The 21,973-nt window shown below is 41.6% G+C and overlaps 1 protein-coding gene across 1 annotated transcript in view; it reads right to left on the bottom strand.

Annotated features, from left to right (window-relative positions):
* Positions 1 to 21,973, bottom strand: part of LOC138974212 (uncharacterized) — a 188,014-nt gene that overhangs the window by 7,693 nt on the left and 158,348 nt on the right. The window contains exons 45-47 of the mRNA XM_070346935.1: positions 18,301 to 18,402; positions 15,190 to 15,279; positions 417 to 559 (exon numbers count right to left, since the gene is read on the bottom strand). Of these exons, the coding sequence (XP_070203036.1) occupies positions 417 to 559; positions 15,190 to 15,279; positions 18,301 to 18,402 (335 nt within the window). The remainder of the gene's footprint in view (positions 1 to 416; positions 560 to 15,189; positions 15,280 to 18,300; positions 18,403 to 21,973) is intronic.

Raw genomic sequence — 21,973 nt, 5'->3', positions numbered from 1 at the left:
ATAGCACACTTTAAAACGTTTGAATTGACCGCTCGCCGATCGATCGCCAATAATTCCAGCTTTTAAAGCAATTTACATTTAAATACCAACCGCACTACGACAATTTATGCGTTCCGAAACAGAATTTAGTCCAAACTGAAGCAGTAGCTTCCTTTTAATATGGATAGAAACCAACAACTCATAAACAAAAAGAGGACACAACAGGAACCAGTTTTGGTATGTTCTTCATCAACATGTTGGCTGCAATAAACTGCCTTCTCCAGGATGATATGAAACCAAAAACGACAGAGAAAAATAGCAAAGTTTGCCCTGAATCGCGTCAAGTTCACCAGCTGGTCAGCGTTGAGCTGGCTATTCCCCTTGAATTTGTGTATGGTAGTTCATCCTGGGGATAAATGTTGATTTGTCAACATTACCTTAATTTCAAGATGACCCGTCTCCTTTAAGTCGAGTTGCAGTCGCTCCACGCATCTAGGTAAGTTCGAAATCATCCTAGGGTGGAGTGGGCTCGTGTATTCCACATCCCTTTGTAGGAATGGTTCACCACACCTGAGAGCATCTAATAACAAACCAAACAAGAGGCGAAGCCATCAAGGCTCACGTAAGAAATCGACAAACAGTAACACAAACTCAATCACTCCATCACACACACACACACACACACATACACACACACATACACACACACACACACACACACACACACACACACACACACAGAAAGAGCATATGTGAAACTGTGCAAGAAAGCGAGACACTAGATCTAGATATGTCTGTCTGCATGTAGCCTACTTACAGGGACACGACTGCCAACTAGTCTCGGCCCGCTCAAAATAATAATGACCGAGACTTTCAGTAATTCCTTCGCGTAACGTCTAACCCTCTTACGTCATAATGTGACGTCAGTGTAATGTGACGTCTTCAAATGTTAGAGTTTCTACCAGAGACATACACACGCACGCACGCACATACACACATACGCACGTACGCACGCACGTACGCACGCACGCACGCACAGACAGACAAAGTTACGATCGCATAGGCTACACTTACGTGAGCCAAAAACCGATGATAACAGAAAATAAGTGCAATCTTACACACCCCTTTGCAGTGGAAAAAACCATAATTGACATTTTCACAAATTCGCATTTTCTGAACAAATACCTGTCGCAATTAACAGATGCTATATTGCATACAGATTAACACAGTTTCGAAAACATTGTTGGTTTGTTAGTTTTTAACGGCTCCATAACCGATGTGGCTATCCGACCAATGCAAGTTAGCCTTCCTTTTCAGTGTACACGCATGCTGGTCCCGGTTTTTGGCTCACGAAGTGTAGCCTATGCGATGCTAACTTTTGTCTGTCTGTGCGTGCGTGCGTGCGTATGTATGTATGTGTGTATGTATGTATGTATGTATGTATGTATGTATAAGAGTTGTTCTTTGCTACTGGTCACAAGTGGGGGTCAGCTCACACGGACGCATTTTTCAATACAGTCTAGGGGAGAAACTGGTCACAAAGCACCCAGTACATGCCAGAGAGATAGGAGAATCGGCACAATCAAAGAAAATACCAAAATCATTCAACAGATATGGAAATATTAAGATTTACTGTGAAAATGCCAGCAAAAATGGCGTCCAAAAACGGGAACGCACACTTGGTGCGTCTTTGAAGACTTACCTCCCGTTCTGTGTTGTTGATAATAGTCGTGTTTGTGCTGTTGTTGTTGAAATAGTATCTAATAAAACTGATGCAGTTCTTGAAATGTTGCAAATTATTGTTGTCTTTGTGAAATGCGAGAGTGTTCTGAGGCGCGTAATCTGCATACGGCTGATGTCCCACATAGGGTACCCCACTTCGATCAGCGTATCACTCCAAATGAGCTTCATAACAGAAAAGCAGATACACTACCACCACACTGCATAACAGATCTACAAGTCTGAGCCAGAATCATTGAAATTTACTTTCTGTATAAAATATTGCAATCAAATTTGTTCACGATGTCCCACAAATAACGCAGGTTACCCTCGCCTTCGATTCAAAGTAACTCCAATCTGACTGAATTACAATCGAAACGCAGATGACGAACTGATTCACCACAAATTTGTGGTATTTTACACACAAATTGCAACTGTGTTGTTTCGCGATAAACAGCCATAAACAAACAAATGTGGCGCCGTCACGTCGCCTTGGAAGGAATAACGCAGGTGACCAAGGCTTGTTTCCGATACCTGTCTGATTAAAATCATCGTTTTTTCACGAATGACGGCTCTTTGGCAGATCTGGTGAGTTGGAAACTGTCAATGAATGTTTCATGTAATGTCAAATGCGTACATTCTTGTCGATATTGTTACCTTTGGGCTCATAAATTAAGTCAATCGTCGTGTTGTCCGAAAGTGACTTTTGTCAGCATAGAACTTACTGTGCTTTGATCATTGACTGAGAAGAATCTTCCGATGACACTAGTTCATTTCACTACGCGACTGCAGATCTGCAAGGAAACTTATGGCAGGGGAAATAAGCTTAACTGAAGACGAATAAGCGAAGTAACTGTTCTTCAACGGATTGCTCTCACTGATCTAAATATTTATATCTTGTCGTATGCTAGTCTGCTAGTAAGTAGTCTTCGGTCGTGTGAAAGTCACACCTATTTCGACTGTGTGCATCGATCCGTGTAGTGAAATATTGATCTTTGATGATTTGGCAACATAACTTCGCTGAATGTGCTTCGAGTGTATCTCCCCGTTAGCCGCATTTGAAAACGTCTTTTAACAAGACCATGTTTCGACAGCCCAGACGGGGAGGATCCTCGATAGCTCACAGGGTATATAATGTTTTCCGCCATTTTTTGAAGAATCCTTTCAAATTTGCTATTCCAAAAGTACCCTATGACACGACTCGAGTGGCAAAGAACATTCTCTGCAATTCCTGTCTCAGTCCGTGCAGCCGTTTCGGGTCCTATCGTCATCATACAAACATACACACAGACACACAATAACCAGCTTTAAAAGTTAGATTATGTAAGAACGATGTGAACCAGTGATTTTTTCTTATGTACAACAGATACTACAGTATTTCTGCTTTATGAAAAGCAATATTTCAAAAACAAAACTAGAGATTTGAATTTTGACCACTTTTACCCCTTTCTGTCACCAGTACTGAAGAACAACTCTCGTATGTATGTATGTATGTATGTATGTCTGTGGTAGAAACTTTAACATTTGAAGACGTCATATTACATTGACGTCACATTATGACGTACGAGGGTTAGACGTCACGCGATGGAATTACTGAAAGTCTCGGTGATTGTTATTTTGAGCGGGCCGAGACTATTTGGCAGTCGTGTCCATGTAAGTAGGCTACATGCAGACAGACAGATCTAGATCTAGTGTCTCGCTTTATTGCACAGTTTCACCTATGCTCTTTCTGTGTGTGTGTGTGTGTGTGTGTGTGTGTGTGTGTGTGTGTGTGTGTGTGTGTGTGTGTGTGTGTGTGTGTGTGTGTGTGTGTGTGTGTGTGTGTGTGTGTGTGTGTGTGTGTGTGTGACGGAGTGATTGATTTTGTGTTAGTGTTTGTCGATTTCTTAGTGAGCCTTGAAGGCTTCGCCTCTTGTTGAAAGTATGAAACCAGTTTCGTTCAGGTATATCACAGTAGAAAGGCAGCATGTTCTGAAAACGCTTAGGTCTTTTCACACTTCCTACTTCAAATCCTGTTCTAAATTAGTCTGGTGTCATTGTGAGAACGCTTGATAAATATATAAATCAAGTCGCGTAAAACAATATAACAAGTCGCGTAAGGCGAAAATACAATATTTAGTCAAGTAGCTGTCGAACTCACAGAATGAAACTGAACGCAATGCCATTTTACTCGTAGCATCGTCAGGCCACCGCTCATGGCAAAGGCAGTGAAATTGACAAGAAGAGCGGGGTAGTAGTTGCGCTAAGAAGGATAGCACGCTTTTCTGTACCTCTCTTTGTTTGAACTTTCTGAGCGTGTTTTTAATCCAAACATATCATATCTATATGTTTTTGGAATCAGGAACTGACAAGGAATAAGATGAAAGTGTTTTTAAATTGATTTGGACAATTTAATTTTGATAATATTTTTTATATATTTAATTTTCAGAGCTTGTTTTTAATCCAAATATAACATATTTATATGTTTTTGGAATCAGCAATTGATGGAGAATAAGATGAACGTAAATTTGGAGCGTTTTATACATTTTTATTTTTTTTTACAATTTTCCGATTTTTAATGACCAAAGTCATTAATTAATGTTTAAGCCACCAAGCTGAAATGCAATACCAAACCCCGGGCTTTGTCGAAGATTACTTGACCAAAATTTGAACCAATTTGGTTGAAAAATGAGGGCGTGACAGTGCCGCCTCAACTTTCACGAAAAGCCGGATATGACGTCATCAAAGACATTTATCAACAAAATGAAAAAACCGTTCGGGGATTTCATACCCAGGAACTCTCATGTCAAATTTCATAAAGATCGGTCCAGTAGTTTAGTCTGAATCGCTCTACACACACACACACACACACAGACAGACAGACACACACACACACACACACACATACACCACGACCCTCGTCTCGATTCCCCCCTCTACGTTAAAATATTTAGTCAAAACTTGACTAAATATAAAAACATTAAGTCAGTCGGTATCAAACTAAAAGATTAACATCACAAACCAGTCATCGTCAAGACTACATTTAGATAGTCTCGTCTAACAATACCCGAAGACCGAGATGGATCACGCTCCTCTCCGCGAAGTATGCGACCGTATATTACTTACTGAACCTATTAACGTCAAGCGCTATATAAATCGCCCCACACATACATACATATATATACATGTTTTAATTCAGGAAAAGATGGGGAATACAATGCAGTCATTGTTTAAAGGTACAGTCAGCTTCACGTGAACCACCACAGACACTGTCAGGCTTTTACACACAGTACAAACACCTTTTCATTTAAACACTAAACGCTTGAGAACATCCTATAGGTGCCCTAAGGTGCCCTCCGTAAAGAGCGAGCACTTTTCAAAGAATTCATTTTCGCGTGGTTTATCTAACCCCTGAGCCATCGTGAACCCGTGTGATCCACCTTCCTTTTTTCACAATTTAGTCGTCAGTTTGTGATGTCAATGTGACTCGTTGTATCTGCACTAGCACGTTATTGTGTACCTCTGAATCTAAAACGCAATATACGGTTGCGAGTCACACGAACTTATCGGCAACTGTTGAATTTAAATAAACAAGCAAGCACTATGCAAAACATTCGTCTGCTACAGGACACACGTTTTGCGTGACATGCTTTAGGCTCCCTTTTTCAAAAATTTCAAAAGAATTATTATCTGATTTAGGAATGTTTGTGTAACAAGCTGTCACTTTATTATTGAGATTTTAAAAATTAGGTCCAGCGCCAAAACGACGCGTCCGATTGTGGTATCAGACAATACGGCTGGCTACGCAAATATACATTCTTTGAAAATTGCTCGCTCTTTACGGATGTTCTTGGGCGGTGAGTGTTTAAACGAAACGGTGTTTGTACTGTGTGTAAAATCCTGACAGTCACTGTGTGTGTGACTGATGGTTTACGGTAAGCGGACTGTGCCTTTAATCTGCTACTGAAAATTCGATTTTAATGACAACTTTAATTAGCAAACGTAAAATTAATTAGCAAATCTGGAGGTATCCCACGAACGCTATACTCTCGCGTTTTCCCTTTTTATATTTAGTCAAGTTTTGACTAAATATTTTAACATCGAGGGGGAATCGAAACGAGGGTCGTGGTGTATGTGTGTGTGTGTGTGCGTGTGCGTGTGTGCGTGTGCGTGTGCGTGTGCGTGTGCGTGTGCGTGTGTGTGTGTGTGTGTGTGTGTGTGTGTGTGTGTGTGTGTGTGTGTGTAGAGCGATTCAGAGTAAACTACTGCCCGATCTTTCTGAAATTTCACACGAAAGTTCCTGGGTATGATATCCCCAGACGTTTTTTTTTTATCTTTTTGATAAATGTCTTTGATGACGTCATATCCGGCGTTTCGTGAAAATTGAGGCGGCACTGTCACGCTCTAATTTTTGCAACCAAATTGGTTGAAATTTTGGTCAAGTAATCTTCGACGAAGCCCGGACTTTGGTATTGCATTTCAGCTTGGAGGCTTAACATTTAATCAATGAGTTTGCTCATTAAATTTGTCATTAAAATCGATTGTTTGCAAACAGATTTAAAATTGATTGCATCGTGTTCTTCATCACATTTTGAATCTAAAAATATATACATATGTCATGTTTACTCTTAAAATGGGATCACAATTAACGAACATAGAATAATTAGTCTTACGATTAAAATGTAAGAAATTGATCCGAAAAGGATGTCATCTTATTCGTGATCATTTCCTGATTCCAAAAACATATAGATATGATAGGTTGTATTCAAAACAAGCTCAGAAAGTTAACAAGAATACAGAAAAGCGCGCTTTCCTGCTAAGCACAATACGCTACCGCGCTAATCTGGCGTGTCAATATCACTACGTTTTGCACGTAGAAGGTAAGCAATTTCCTTCACGCGGGGATTGACGAAGCTGTACTGTCTTAGTGAATAAATACAACGCGTTCAGTTTTGTCCCGTGAGTTTGACAGCTTGACTAAATGTAGTAATTTCGCCTTACGCGACTTGTTTTCTCTCCAGTATTACTTGTACTTTGTTGTACTTTGCTCCGCCTCAATTTTTACATTTAGTCAAGTTATGACTAAATGTTTTAACATCGAGGGGGGAATCGAGACGAGGGTCGTGGTGTATGTGTGTGTGTGTATGTGTGTGTGTGTGTGTGTGTGTGTGTGTGTGTGTGTGTGTGTGTGTGTGTGTGTGTATGTGTGTGTGTGTGGTAAGTGTGTGTGTTCGTGTGTGTTTGTGTGTGTGTGCGTGTAGAGCGATTCAGACCAAACTACTGGACCGATCTTTATGGAATTTGACATGAAAGTTCCTGGGTATGATATCCCCATACGTTTTTTTCTTTTTTTTTGATAAATGTCTTTGATGACGTCATATCCGGCTTTTCGTGAAAGTTGAGGCGGCACTGTCACGCCCTCATTTTTCAACCAAATTGGTTGAAATTTTGGTCAAGTATTGTTCGACGAAGCCCGGACTTCGGTATTGCATTTCAGCTTGGTGGCTTAAAAATTAATTGATGACTTTGGTCATTAAAAATCTGAAAATTGTAAAAAAAAAAACATTTTTTTTTATAAAATGATCCAAATGTACGTTCATCTTATTCTCCATCATTTTCTGATTCCAAAAACATATACCGTAAAATCCCTAGCATAAGCCCACCTGCCCTGTGCACAGATTTAGGGCAAAATTGGGGGGTGGGCGTTTGCTAGGGATAGACCCCTTTGCACAAAGTAAGTGTTGTGCTCAACCGTGTATTTGAGTGAATACAAACCCCGAAAGCATGTAAGTTAGGTCGTGTGAGTAGAAGTGAAGGAAAACAACAAAAAAAAGACTTTGATGCAAAGAAGGCCAACCATGAGAGAGAGAGAGAGAGCGAGAGAGAGAGAGAGAGAGAGAGAGAGAGAGAGAGAGAGAGAGAGAGAGAGAGAGAGAGAGAGAGAGAGAGAGAGAGAGAGAGAGAGAGAGAGAGAGAGAGAGAGAGAGAGAGAGAGAAAAGGACTGGCTGTTCTGAAAACAACACGAGCATATAGTCATTCATATAAATTTATAAAGTAAAAAGAAAATTGCCAGACCTTTGCAAGGACAAACAATAACAACACAATTCCGGGGAAAAGAAACTTGATGAAATGTCGAAATGTCAACACCAATGAAGCCCTTTCTTTCTGTACAGGGAAGAAATTACACGATCGTCTTTGGAAATGAAACGTGAACTGAACTAGGATTTTGTCCTCAAAAGGCCCAATCTTTCTGAGAAAGAACAAGTCGCGTAAGGCGAAAATACAATATTTAGTCAAGTAGCTGTCGAACTCACAGAATGAAACTGAACGCAGCAAGACCGTATACTCGTAGCATCGTCACTCCACCGCCCGTGGCAAAGGCAGTGCCCGTGGAATTGACAAGAAGAGCGGGGTATTCGTTGCGCTAAGAAGGATAGCACGCTTTTCTGTACCTCTCTTCGTTTTAACTTTCTGAGCGTGTTTTTAATCCAAACATATCATATCTATATATTTTTGGAATCAGGAACCGACAAGGAATACGATGAAAGTGTTTTTAAATTGATTTCGAAAAAAAAAATTTGATAATAATTTTTATATATTTAATTTTCAGAGCTTGTTTTTAATCCAAATATAACATATTGATATGTTTTTGGAATCAGCAAATGATGGAGAATAAGATAAACGTAAATTTGGATCGTTTTATAAATTTTTAATTTTTTTTACAATTTTCAGATTTTTAATGACCAAAGTCATTAATTAATTTTTAAGCCACCAAGCTGAAATGCAATACCGAACCCCGGGCTTCGTCGAAGAGTACTTGACCAAAATTTCAACCAATTTGGTTGAAAAATGAGGGCGTGACAGTGCCGCCTCAACTTTCACGAAAAGCCGGATATGACGTCATCAAAGACATTTATCAAAAAAATGAAAAAAACGTTCAGGGATTTCATACCCAGGAACTCTCATGTCAAATTTCATAAAGATCGGTCCAGTAGTTTAGTCTGAATCGCTCTACACACACACACACACAGACACACACACAGACACACACACGCACATACACCACGACCCTCGTTTCGATTCCCCCTCGATGTTAAAATATTTAGTCAAAACTTGACTAAATATAAAAACCCACAAACTTAGGAAAAAAAAAGAGAAGAGAAACTCGAAAAAACATGAACGATGGGTGGGAGTGAGGAGAGGGGACAAAGAATAAGAAAAAAGGAAATAAACACGATAAGGTAAAGAAGGGGAAAAAGATGACTTTTAGAACAGTCTGCACAAATCCTAGTAAAAGTGAGCCTATAGTATCTTTGAAAAAAGCAGGGTGGGCGTTTGCTAGGTAGTTACCCCTGTGCACAACTTTTGGCCCAAAGTGGGGGGTGGGCGTTTGCTAGATGGTGGGCTTATGCCAGGGATTTTACGGTAAATATGTTATATTTGAATTAAAAACAAGCTCTGAAAATTAAAAATATAAAACATATTATTAAAATTAAATTGTCGAAATCAATTTAAAAGCACTTTCATCTTTTTCCTTGTCGGTTCCTGATTCCAAAAACATATAGATATGATATGTTTGGATTCAAAACACGCTCAGAAAGTTAAAACAAAGAGAGGTACAGAAAAGCGTGCTATCCTTCTCAGCGCAACTACCACCCCGCTCTTTTTGTCAGTTTCACTGCCTTTGCCGTGAGCGGTGGACTTGACCATGTTACGAGTATACGGTCTTGCTGCGTTGCATTGCGTTTAGTTTCATTCTGTGAGTTCGACAGCTACTTGACTAAATGTTGTATTTTCGCCTTACGCGACTTGTTTTCTAGTTCGGCGGTCCTTAATTGAGCCCAAAGTAGACTTTGCATAGTCTTTTTAACGACAATCAGTGCAGCTTCACAAAGTATACTTGTTCTGTCCCCAGTTATTTCCGTACCGTACTTTCATTTCATTGTGTATGTTCGCGTGAATATCATTTCCTTTTGCGTGATTGTGGTAGAAAGTCAGCGTGTCGTCAGTCCAGTGTTTACGTCATTATAAACGTCACTCTGTAGTCGTCACTCATTCGTTTCGCCCTCAGCGGCTTCGTTCATTGTTCCTTTGTGTTTCCACAGTTTTTGTAAGTATTTATCCAGTGATTTTGATCCTTATTTTCTTGTAGTTACCACAGTTTGTGTAAGCTTTTAGTCATTGATTTGTGTATCTTATCCACGCCTATATTTCTTCTATCGATGCTCGTGACAGTAGGGAGATTTAAAAGACAGCACGTTTCGTTTTGCAGCTCGTTTCGTTTGGTGAATGAGTCACCCCGCCAAAGGTAACGTGAAACGAGACGGCATAGGCCGCAGACAAGATTTAGATGTATTCACGTTTCGTTTCGGAATGAAGGAAGGGCGATAAATCTTCAAGTGAAATTATCACTAGGGGTTGTTTTGTACTTGTCACGTCTGTCCTCGATCAGAATGAAAAAAACCCCCTAGGAGGTGGTCCAGAATCGGGCATACTTTGATTATTTTCAGTCCAAATATATCACACAGACTTTGTTTATACAAAATCACATACGAAGCCAGAATAAAAATTCGATGCGATGACCTACTTCTGCTTCGCCATTTGCTTTCTCACCATGAAGTTGGATAAATGTACCAGGATCAGCACCCTTCAAAATATTTCAGTTCACAACAGTTGTCTACCTCCAATGAACACATTCTCAGCGCTGAAAGACTGTGAAAGGGTTGATGAATCTAGCAATGCATAAAATGGCCAACAAATAAAACTGTTAGTGTGCAAAAATACTCACAAAAGTTGACGAAATATTGTTCGTTTTTTGGGGGTGGAAAACGTGACTGCGTTTTGACGTTCCACGTTCCGTTTCAGTTGACCTTCACCTTTCCAGCGAGAGACCCCCGAAATGATGACGTTTACCACAACTTCGGGACGTTTCGTTTTTTAAATCTCCGTACTGCAGAGGCTTGCAGCGGTCATCCCCCCGAGCGATGCGCGATAGCCTATCGGAATCCTTATAGGGAGAGATTTGCCTGAGGCACACCATGTGCTCGACCAGATCATAGGCCCGCCTTCGTCCCCGTTCGCCCTACGCCCCCGTCTCGGCTGGGTGATCATTGGCGATGTATGTCTGCAGCACAAATCGACATTAGTCAATACCAAGAAGACCAGCGTCGACCAAGGTCACGACTCTGTCTTTGAGCCTTGTCGCAATCACATCAAGCTGTGTGAAGTCGATGAAATAGCCCCTGACCTCTTCAAGAGAACCTCGGAAGATGAAACAGTGGCCATGTCCATCGAAAACAAACGGTTCCTGTCCGTCATGGACAACCACTTTCAAAAGAACAGTCAAGGCAGATGGTCTGCTCCCCTTCCCCTGAAGTCAGAATATCCTGTCCCCAGCAATCGAGCTCAGGCACTGAACCGTGCACATGGCCTTCATGCATCAATGGAAAAAGACCCAGTCAAGAGAGAACTCATGTTCAAATTCATGAACAAGATTTTTGGGTCTGGGTCTGCAGAAAGAGCGCCTTCTGAGAAACAAGAGAGCCGTTGCTGGTACTTGCTTTTTTTCGGCGTTTATAACCCAAAGAAACCGGGTAAGATTCGTGGAGTTTTTGACTCCTCTGCCACCTTCCAGGGTCTTTCGCTGAACAAGATGATGCTGACAGGACCAGATTTGACAAACAGCTTGCTTGGAATCCTCCTAAGGTTTCGCAGCAACGCCTACGCAATCACAGCAGACATAGAACAAATGTTATATCAGTCCTTCGTGGATGAAGATCACAGGGACTATTTGAGATTCTTTTGGTACGAAAACAACGACTTCAACAACCCCCTTGTTGAGTTCCGCATGTGCGTACATGTCTTCGGGAACAGCCCCTCTCCAGCAGTGGCTTCTTACGGTTTGAGAAAGACGGTGGCCACTAGCGATGATGACGTCAAACATTACGTCAACCGTGACTTCTATGTCGATGATGGCGTCAAATCTCTACCAACGAAGGAACAAGCAGCAAGTCTGCTGACTCGCACGCAAGCTGATCTCAAAGAAAAAGGCAACATTCGGCTCCACAAGATCGCCTCAAACGACAGAGATATCTTGAAAGCATTTCCAACTGATGATCTTTGCGAAGAGTTAAAAAACTTTGACTTATCAGACACCTCATTTCAGCTACCTGTGCACAGCTGTCTTGGTCTTCCCTGGGACTTAGAAAATGATTCTTTCTCTGTGAATCTGAAGCTCGAAAGCACGCCATTCACGCGCCGTGGTATCATGTCGACGCTGAATAGCATCTATGACCCCCTAGGCTTCCTAGCACCAGCGACAATCTCAGGCAAGATTCTTCTCCGTGAGCTATCTCCCAACGGCAAAGCATGGGACGAACCCCTCTCGCCTTCAGATCGCGTACTGTGGGAGCAATGGAAGCAGTCTTTGGAGCCCCTTCAAAGAGTCCAAGTCCCTCGAATGTACGTGCCCACGTCCCTGAGCACAACGAAAGATGCTGAATTTCATGTGTTCTGTGACGCGTCTGAAAACGCCATCGCCGCCGTGATATATGTGAGAGTGCCTAGCGCCCCTGACTCTAGTCTTGGCTTCGTCATTGGAAAAGCCAAAGTAGCGCCGTCCACTTGCCACACCATACCCCGTCTTGAGCTGTGCAGCGCAGTTCTGGCAGTGGAACTGTGGCAGCTGGTTTCACAGCAGCTGGACATTGCTGCAAAACCGCACTTCTACACCGACAGCAAAGTGGTGTTGGGTTACATCGGCAACGAAACCCGCCGGTTTTACACTTTTGTGGCTAACAGAGTGCAACGTATCAGGACCGTGTCAGATCCCTCCCAATGGACACACGTTCCTACTGGCTCGAACCCTGCTGACATAGCAACCAGGCAGGCTAACGAAGACTTCCGTCAAAAGGTGGAAGCTTGGCTTCATGGCCCTACTCTCTTCCTGCAAGACTCCTGTCTTGAGACCTTTCCACTCATCTCACCTGAGGTCGACAGCGAAATTAGACCTAGTGTGAAGAAAACCGAAGTCACAGACACTTCTCTCCAACTGTCACCTCTGTCTGCACGTTTCGAGAAATTCTCAAGTTGGGAGTCGTTAGTGCGCTCGTTGAGTCTACTGAAGCACATTGGCCAGAGTGTCCACTCTCAGTCAAACACCTGCAACGGATGGCATTGTTGTTCCGAGCACCGTAGTGTCGACAGTGTGACGGCCACAGAGCGATTCATCATCAAGACCGTACAGCGTGAAGCTTTCGCCACAGAAGTACACTGTCTTCTTAGTGGAGAGCGCCTTTCCAAGTCAAGCCCCATCCGAACCCTGTCCCCTTTCATGGACAACGATGGCTTGCTCAGAGTCGGTGGACGACTCCAGGAAGCGACAGAGACGCTAGATTTGCCGTGTATCCATCCCCTCATTCTCCCAAAGTCTCATCACGTGTCCGTCCTCTTAGTGCGGCATTTTCACGACAAGGTCAAACACCAAGGTCGCCACTTCACAGAAGGAGCGCTACGTTCAGGCGGATTTTGGATTGTCGGGGCAAAGCGGCTAGTGGCTTCTATCATCAACCTTTGCGTTACGTGCCGACGGCTGCGCGGGCACCCGTTACATCAGCGCATGGGCAACCTACCGGCGGACAGAGTCACCCCATCTCCTCCTTTCTCCTATGTCGGCGTTGACACATTCGGCCCATGGTCCGTATCAACACGCACGACAAGAGGCGGATCTGCAAACGCCAAACGTTGGGCCATTCTGTTCACATGCTTGGCAACGCGCGCCATTCATCTCGAGGTGGTCGAGGACATGTCCAGCTCCTCCTTCATCAATGCGTTGCGTCGTTTCATCGCCTTGCGGGGACCAGTCATAGAGCTACGTAGTGACAGAGGAACGAACTTTGTAGGTGCAGCAGGCGAACTTCAACTGGACACTCTTTTCCAAGAAAATACCCCAGTTACACAGTATCTCAGCAAGTCTAGAATCAAATGGAAGTTTAACCCGCCCCACGCCTCTCACATGGGTGGCTCCTGGGAACGTATCATCGGTGTTGTCCGCAGAGTCCTAGACGCCCTGCTGCTGGATGCTAAGCAAAAGACCCTTACACACGAAGTACTGTGTACCTTTATGGCTGAAGTGTGTACCATAGTTAACTCCAGACCCATCGTACCCATATCCCATGATCCAGACTCGCCTCTGATTTTGACACCGGCGATGCTTCTAACTACAAAGCATGGGCAAGAACACGTTCCTTTCGACTCCACTGACATGAAACAAACGTACCAAGCACAGTGGAAACATGTCCAAGTACTATCCAATTTGTTTTGGAGTCACTGGAAACAAGAATACTTGCAAAATTTGCAACAGAGAAGAAAGTGGGATTCTGTCAAAGATGCGGTCAAAGAAGGTGACGTTGTTCTGTTGAAGAAAAGTGAAGAACACAGACTGTACTGGCCAGTAGGCATAGTGACACGCACTTTTCCAAGCAAGAGTGATGATCTAGTACGAACAGTGGAAATTCGTCTGGTAACAAAGGAAGGACCGGTGCTATATATTCGTCCAGTAACAGAAATTATCCCACTGCTGTGACCTTGTCCCTTCAACTGTAACGCAGATGTTTGCAGAATCTGACATTCTCTTTCAGAACCCTGGATTGTTTATGTCTTTTTTAAATTCTCAAAATTTGCATGTTGGTTCGCGGATAGTTTGAAAATTGCCGCTCTATGATATTAAGAATATTCTATAGTTTTTGGAGAGTTGGTCGAGTGTTCCATCTTCCTGTACTATTTTGGAGAGTTTGTCGAGAGATATTTTTAATTTTACATGTTAGTGTTAGTGAAAGTTTTTAACTTTCAGGCGGGGAGTGTTCTGTCCCCAGTTATTTCCGTACCGTACTTTCATTTCATTGTGTATGTTCGCGTGAATATCATTTCCTTTTGCGTGATTGTGGTAGAAAGTCAGCGTGTCGTCAGTCCAGTGTTTACGTCATTATAAACGTCACTCTTTAGTCGTCACTCATTCGTTTCGCCCTCAGCGGCTTCGTTCATTGTTCCTTTGTGTTTCCACAGTTTTTGTAAGTATTTATCCAGTGATTTTGATCCTTATTTTCTTGTAGTTACCACAGTTTGTGTAAGCTTTTAGTCATTGATTTGTGTATCTTATTCACGCCTATATTTCTTCTATCGATGCTCGTGATCGTTTGTTTGCGTGACAGTGACTGACCGTTGTCCTCTAACTGACCGTTGTCCTCTGTTTCCTTTTCAGTTTCACCGTATCATCACTCTGTATCAAGCATCATTAATAAAGTGTTGAGTTTCACTGTGATTTGTGACAGAGTGTTCGTTTGGTGACATTATCTGTTCTGAGACAGAATAATACTGCTCGTAGTCGACTTTGTATAGTCTTTTTAACGACAATCAGTGCAGCTTCACGAAGTATACTGCTCGTAGTCGACTTTGCCGAGTTAAGGACAGGTTTAAAGAACATAATTTTTGCCGCAGTTGATAAGCATACTCACGGAGGTACTGGATACTAAACCTGGACCCAGAAGACCACATGTAACCCGTTCGGAATGAGATGGTTAGGGCCTGGTTTTGTTGTATGGACACTGTTAAAACAAAGCAGATGTAACATATGGTGAATGTTTCAGAGATCTTTTTTAAGAAGGAAGACATTTGGTTTTGTAATCTCTCTTGCACACAAACACACCAATACACACACACACGCACGCACACACACACACACACACACACACACACACACACACACACACACACACACACACACATACACACGCACATACGCGCGCGCGCATGTATATAATGCCCTTTGATCTAAAACCTACTTTCTCGCATAAGAGAGCTATGGCTCCATTAATGCACAGCTGGTTATCAACAGAAACTTGAATGACCTCGTTTCTGACACCATTACATCGTACAATCTGATGCATGTACGTACCAACAGCATAGCTAAGAATAACATACACAAAACACTGGGCTGCCATCTCTAATTTAACACTCTGACAGCACAACCTTATCATATGTCCTTAACTATAGCCAAACTACGTACATCATGTCTTTAGTTGTTCTTTTTACATTTACTTAATTTTTGACTAAATGTTTTAACATAGAGGGGGAATCTAGATGAGGGTCGTGGTGTATGTATGTGTGTATGTATGTATGTGTGTATGTATGTACTATGTATGTATGTATGTATGCATGTATGTTTGTATGTATGTATGTATGTATGTATGTATGCATGTATGTATGTATGTATGTATGTATGTATGTATGTATGTGTGTGCGTGTGTGTGTGTATGTATGTGTGTGTGTGTGTGTGTGTGTGTGTGTGTGTGTGTGTGTGCGTGCGTGCGTGCGTGCGTGCGTGCGTGCGTGCGTGTGTGTGTGTGCGTGCGTGCGTGCGTGCGTGCATGTGTGTGTGTGTGTGTATGTGTGTGTGTGTGTGTGTGTGTGTGTGTGTGTGTGTGTGTGTGTGTGTGTCTAAATTTGAATTTGAATCTGATACGGTACGTTGCTGCATCCAGATAACTGGCGTTGGTACAAAACCACACACACGTATAGGTTACAACACGAGTGGTTTTTTATATGGCTTGTATTTCAGTCAAGACCCAGCGGATGAATATCATCGGGAGACACGAGCCTCTGGCTCAATTTTTGGGGTATTAATCAGTGACAAAATCTGCTGCCTGAAACTGGTAATGATCATCCTCAGAATGCACCAGATTGCACCATTTTGCATCCTTTTTTCAAAATTGTCCGAGGGGGCATGCCCCCAGACCCCCCTAGCAAGCTAGGCGCTTCGCGCCGTCGGCTCGGCGCTTCGCGCCGTCACACCCATATCTTCACAATATACTTTTGAAAAAAACAAGTCATAAAATGAACTGATCCGCCCCTGCCGCCAGGGGGGACATCCCCCTGGGCCACCACTGGCAGCCCCCCCCCTCCTCTTCGCCTAGTCCGGCCCTGAGCTAAAGTTGCTTCTGCCATGAATACTGCTTGTGACGTCATCGGAATTTTTACCCAGAATTCTCCACTCCCGTACTCTCGCGGACGTTCGCGATACAATGGCCGCAAGATCGGAACGCGAAAACGCTTCGCTTCAGCCACGAAATTCGTCGGACTATATGGCCCAAAACGATTCCGAAATAAACTAAACCCTTTGAGGGAAGGTGAGAAAACCATTTCCTACGGCATGCATAATTATGTCTGGTTAACCTAAGTCACGCCAAAACGCAAATAAACGCGTTCTTGAGTGTTGGCTAGCCCAGACAAAATATGTATACTCAGACACCTGTGTGACCTCATTTCTAACACTATGCCATCATAACTCGATGCAATCACCTATTGTATAGCCAAGACTGTGACGAAATCAAACAATGACATCATTAAGGTTGATGACATTAACACTTTTATTTCAGGGGTGAACAATTTCTCCAGCAAACATTTTCATGCTGTGACTCTGAAAGTTGATGAAAACAAGCCAAATGTGTGCCATGTCTGCTGATTATCAACACCAACAATTGTGTGAAATGTGGAGGCTTTTGCTCCCAAAATAACTGGGAAAGTATCAACGTTTACGAACATGACTCCGCTGTGACCCCAAAATATGACGGTGGTAAACCAAACTAAGGTCATATTGGAAGATTATCAAACCCTTGAAGTGTTCATAGTTTCAAAACTCTAGCTTCAAAAACGTCTGCAATAACGTCAATGTTAGGTTATTATGAATCGAACATAACCCCCTGTGACCATAAAACTTGACGAAGGTCAAGTCGGGAGTATATCAAACCCTAAAAGTGTACAATGTTTCAAAGCTCTAGCTTCCCAAACATCCGAGATAACCTTAACGTTAAGTTTTTATGAAAGGTACGTGATACCACTGTGACCAGTACATTTGACGAGGGTCAACCAAACTGGGGTCACTTCGTAAGATCATCAAACCCTATAAGAGCGTGCTAAGTTTTTAGAGATCTAGCTTGAAAAACATCCGAGATAACCTCAACGTTAAGTTGTTTGTCCATTACAGCCGGAGACATATGAATCCTAATACTCACCAATTACTCAGGTGAATCAATAAAAACACAGAGAATAACATAACACTTAGCTATTTCAGATTTAGATGGAATTGAAAAAAAGCCTTGTCGTAAGTCACTTTTGTTTCTATAAATGCTTCAGGGAGAATGAATTGTCTAAAGTACTAACGCGCACACTTTACAGCAATACCATTATTGTGTATGCTGGATTAAAACTTATAATTAATTAAGCAATAGATATTTTAAAAATGTCAATGATCGGCGATAAACGCAGACGATGTTCCGATCTCACTTGATTTCGTTTCCTTCTGTAATGTACGCAAAATAAACTAACTGACTTCACGCAGTCGACTCCACCCAGTTGTCAATGTGTTGTGATGGAATAGATAGTCGAAAACTTTCCAATTTTTGTCCTTGGAATATCTGATTGAAAACAGATCTTTAGTATGTGGACAAGTCTGTTTAAGTTTCATAATTGACACTTTTTTTCAAAGTGCTCATGTCCCCTAACTCTTACCCAGCATCATGGACGTGCACTATTAAATATAACTAATCAGCACTGCGCACAGAGCTTACCCTTCAAAGGTTTTCCTGTAGAGTTACTATGGCAAAATATTTTTTCTTGTTCCGCTCCGTTGACTGATGTCCAAGACAAGATGACTCCACCCGCCTCACAGTCTGCGAATAGAGAATACAAAATTTGTAATTGCCAAGGGTTGGGAATTTGCGATGACATTGCGGTTAAGAAATATTTCAATCCAGCCAAATACACCAACACACGCATCATTTATGCAAACTAATCAAACAACACTGGACAGCCTAAATTTAAAGATACATTCACCAAAACTAACAGTATACACTATTGCAATGGTGGTCTGAATATGATTGACATTTATACTTTTGTGGCATCAGTAAAGATAAATTGGATTCGCAGATTACAGATGTTTGAATTTGATGTAAACAAGCTTATTTTTGATATGATACCTGGAATGAAATACATATTTAAAGTGGGTGCCGAGTATGCAAATGTGTTAATGAAACGATGTGGTAACCCTTTTTGGAAGGATGTTTTGAAACATTATAAGAAATGCTGTTCCTTAGTGAATGATTTTGTTTCCGAATGTATACATTACAATTTGAACATTATACGAGACCACGGTACAATTGTAAATAAGGAATGGATTGAAAATGATGTAGTGTTTGTCCATCAGTTGCTACATTTAAATGGAAGGGGTTTTTTACCTTTAAAGAATTTAGGTTACATTTTCCTTTTGTTCAAACTAATTTTGTATTCTATGAGGGAGTGATTAAGTCCTTACGAAAATATCAGAGAAAAGTAAAAATTGATTCGTTGAATGGTTTTCAGATTAGGGATTATAAACCGTGGCAGATTATTTGTAGAGGCAAACAGGCAATTAAAGAAGTATTTTTTTAAATCAAAATTTGATGATAACATGAACAGATGGAATATGTATTTTTACAACCTGAACTGGAAACAGATTTTTGATAAATGTTTTAAAACAACTAAGGACACACAGTTAAGATGGTTCCAGACCATATTGCTTCATCGCATTCTTGGTGTTGCTGGCCGGTTATTTGTTCAAAAGATTCTTGACAGTCCCCTTTGTGCCTTTTGTAAACATGAAAATGAAACAATTACCCATACATTTTGGTACTGCCCGCTTAGTCGGAAATTTTGGACTGATTTGGAAGATTTGTTAAACAGAAGTTGTACTTACCGCGCAAATGTTATTTTTACAGAATAATGTATTCTGTTTGGGTGTATGAACAATGTTAAGGTAGATGTGGTTTTGGATTTTATCATTTTGTGTGCAAAGTTTTATATTTATAAGAGTAAGTTACACGAGACAAGGCCACTGTTAGAAACATTTTAAGAAATTTGAAATACAGATTTGAAATGTTTCAATGGTGGTAACATTATAAAATGTGTAGAATTATGGTCCCCATATGAAGGGTTGGTTAGGAAGTACGCTAGGTTGTACAGAGATGTGATGATTTGTGTATATATATATATATATACATGTCTTTTTTTGTTTTTTGTTTAATACCAGTGAAGGTATCCCACGAACGCTATGCTGTAATCGACTTGAGAAATTTTATACCGATAATACATGATAAAGAAGGATTCTTTGTGCCCGGCTACGGGCTACAGTTGAAGATGGAAGTTCACCAAAAATTGGGACCATACTAACACAAATACGGTGGGTGCAATAGTCGCCCCCATTTTTTGAGCAAACGCCACCCAAGGCCGCTTTGGACGGGTAGAAATTCTGTAGTTACCAAGTCTATGTGTGTGTGGTTGTTCAAGACTATGGATACAGCTCGCGTAAGAAGATTACGTCACGGTCAAAAGTCTTTGACGTCAATGAATGCATCATGACGTCATGCCTCCCTGTAGTCTTTTTCTCTCGCGCGGTGTGTGTGTGTGCGTGTGTGTGTGTGTGTGTGTGTGTGTGCGTGTGTGTGTATGTGTGTGTGTTCATTTTGTGCACATGCGTTAGTGTTAGTGTGTGTGTGTGTATGTGTGTGTGTGTATGTGTGGGTGTGTGTGTGTGTATGTGTGTGAATGTGTGTGAGCATGAGTTTGTGTGTATTTTTGTGTGTGTATGTAGAGGTTACATGCCGAGTCTCAGTGATTATTAAAAATAATGGTCGAAGTTAGCGGATCATGAAAAATGCGAGCTTCAGCGAGCTTTTTCATGACCGCGAACTGAGACCATTATTTTTAATAATCACTGAGACGAGGTGTGTAACCTCTTTATTCCCCCTTTCTTCAGTTATTCAAAGAAAACAGGAGTTTTTGTGCGAAAGTTTGATCGAATCCGAATCACTCAACCAGTCAACCTGCGCAGGCGATCGATTAATGCGCGGTTGTATAGTTCCGTGCAAATCATTCCATTCTGTTAACACTTCTTGTCAGTTTCCCTGTTTTAGACTAAAATCAAGTACACAGATAAGCTGTTATTCTGCTGTGGCGGTAAAGGCAGATATTGTGTGTTCTGTTTATGTTTTAGTATCGCTAAAGATAATGTTCTTTCGTCAAATGGGACTAGCAGACGAACTTTTGCACCCGTGTTCCAACGTTAATTACTGTATGAAGTTCAGTTTTTTGGGGAAAATAGTGTATGAAACCGCTTTATGTTGTTTAAATTGATGAGATGTGTGCATTTGGTTGCGTGTGATCTGTTTATAAAATGAAATATTGTTGAAAACTGACCGTCGGATTGCAGTCAGTGTTGTCGAAGAAACTGCGTTAAAAGGAGGGGAACTACTCTTGTCGGCAAGAGTATGAGTTACTTGCCTTGGGAATTTGCTTGTGATGAACGGTGTGTGCACAGCAGATCTATATTCAGAAAACAACCGAACTCATGGATTTTATATGGAGATTCATGTGTTCAGGCCTGTAGTTGTTAATTTAAATGCGGTATGTTTGTATTGTTTGCTCCAGAGATGTATATTTCGTACGTATAGAGCGTTTTGAACTTTTCAGTCGCAAAAGTAGTACCAAAACAGAACAGCTTCTCAACCCATTGCACTATCGAGGATTCAGGCTGTTGCTGGCTCGTTATTTGTTTGGTTGCTGGGTCATTATCGAAAAATAACTAGCTCTACAAGTTTACAGAGGTAAAGAAGCAGAGGGGGGAATAAGAGTGTGTATATGTGTTTGTGTGTAAAGGTGTGTGTGTCCGTCTGTCTATGTGCGTATTTGTTTGTTTGTTTGCTTAACGCCCAGCCGACCACGAAGGGCCATAATTATCAAGGCGGTGCTGCTTTGAGATATAACGTGCGCCACACACAAGGCAGAAGTCGCAGCACAGGCTTCATGTCTCACCCAGTCACATTATTCTGACACCGGACCAACCAGTCCTAGCATGCACTAACCCCATTTTTTTGTTTGACTGTACTATTATCTGACTATTATTATTAAGCAGGTAGTAAGTTCATAATGTCCTCAATGTTTGCTCGTGTTGCATTTGAAAAAAATAAATAAGTGTAAAAAAAATAATTAAAAAAAATAATAAAAAACATTATACACTCAAAGCTTCCTCACCTGACAGAAATCGCAGTCGCTGGTAAAAACAAAATATACCAAATTAAATCATGAAATACAATTAATTAGATGTGCAACGCCAAGGCACTGCATACCCCAGCGAACAACAAACCTCTCTCTCTCTCTCTCTCTCTCTCTCTCTCTCTCTCTCTCTCTCTCTCTCTCTCTCTCTCTCTC

This window comes from Littorina saxatilis, linkage group LG8, assembly GCF_037325665.1.
Source record: "Littorina saxatilis isolate snail1 linkage group LG8, US_GU_Lsax_2.0, whole genome shotgun sequence".
NCBI lineage: Eukaryota > Metazoa > Mollusca > Gastropoda > Littorinimorpha > Littorinidae > Littorina > Littorina saxatilis.
The sequence above is the reverse complement of the archived record's forward strand: the minus strand, read 5'-3'. Positions and strand labels throughout refer to the sequence as shown.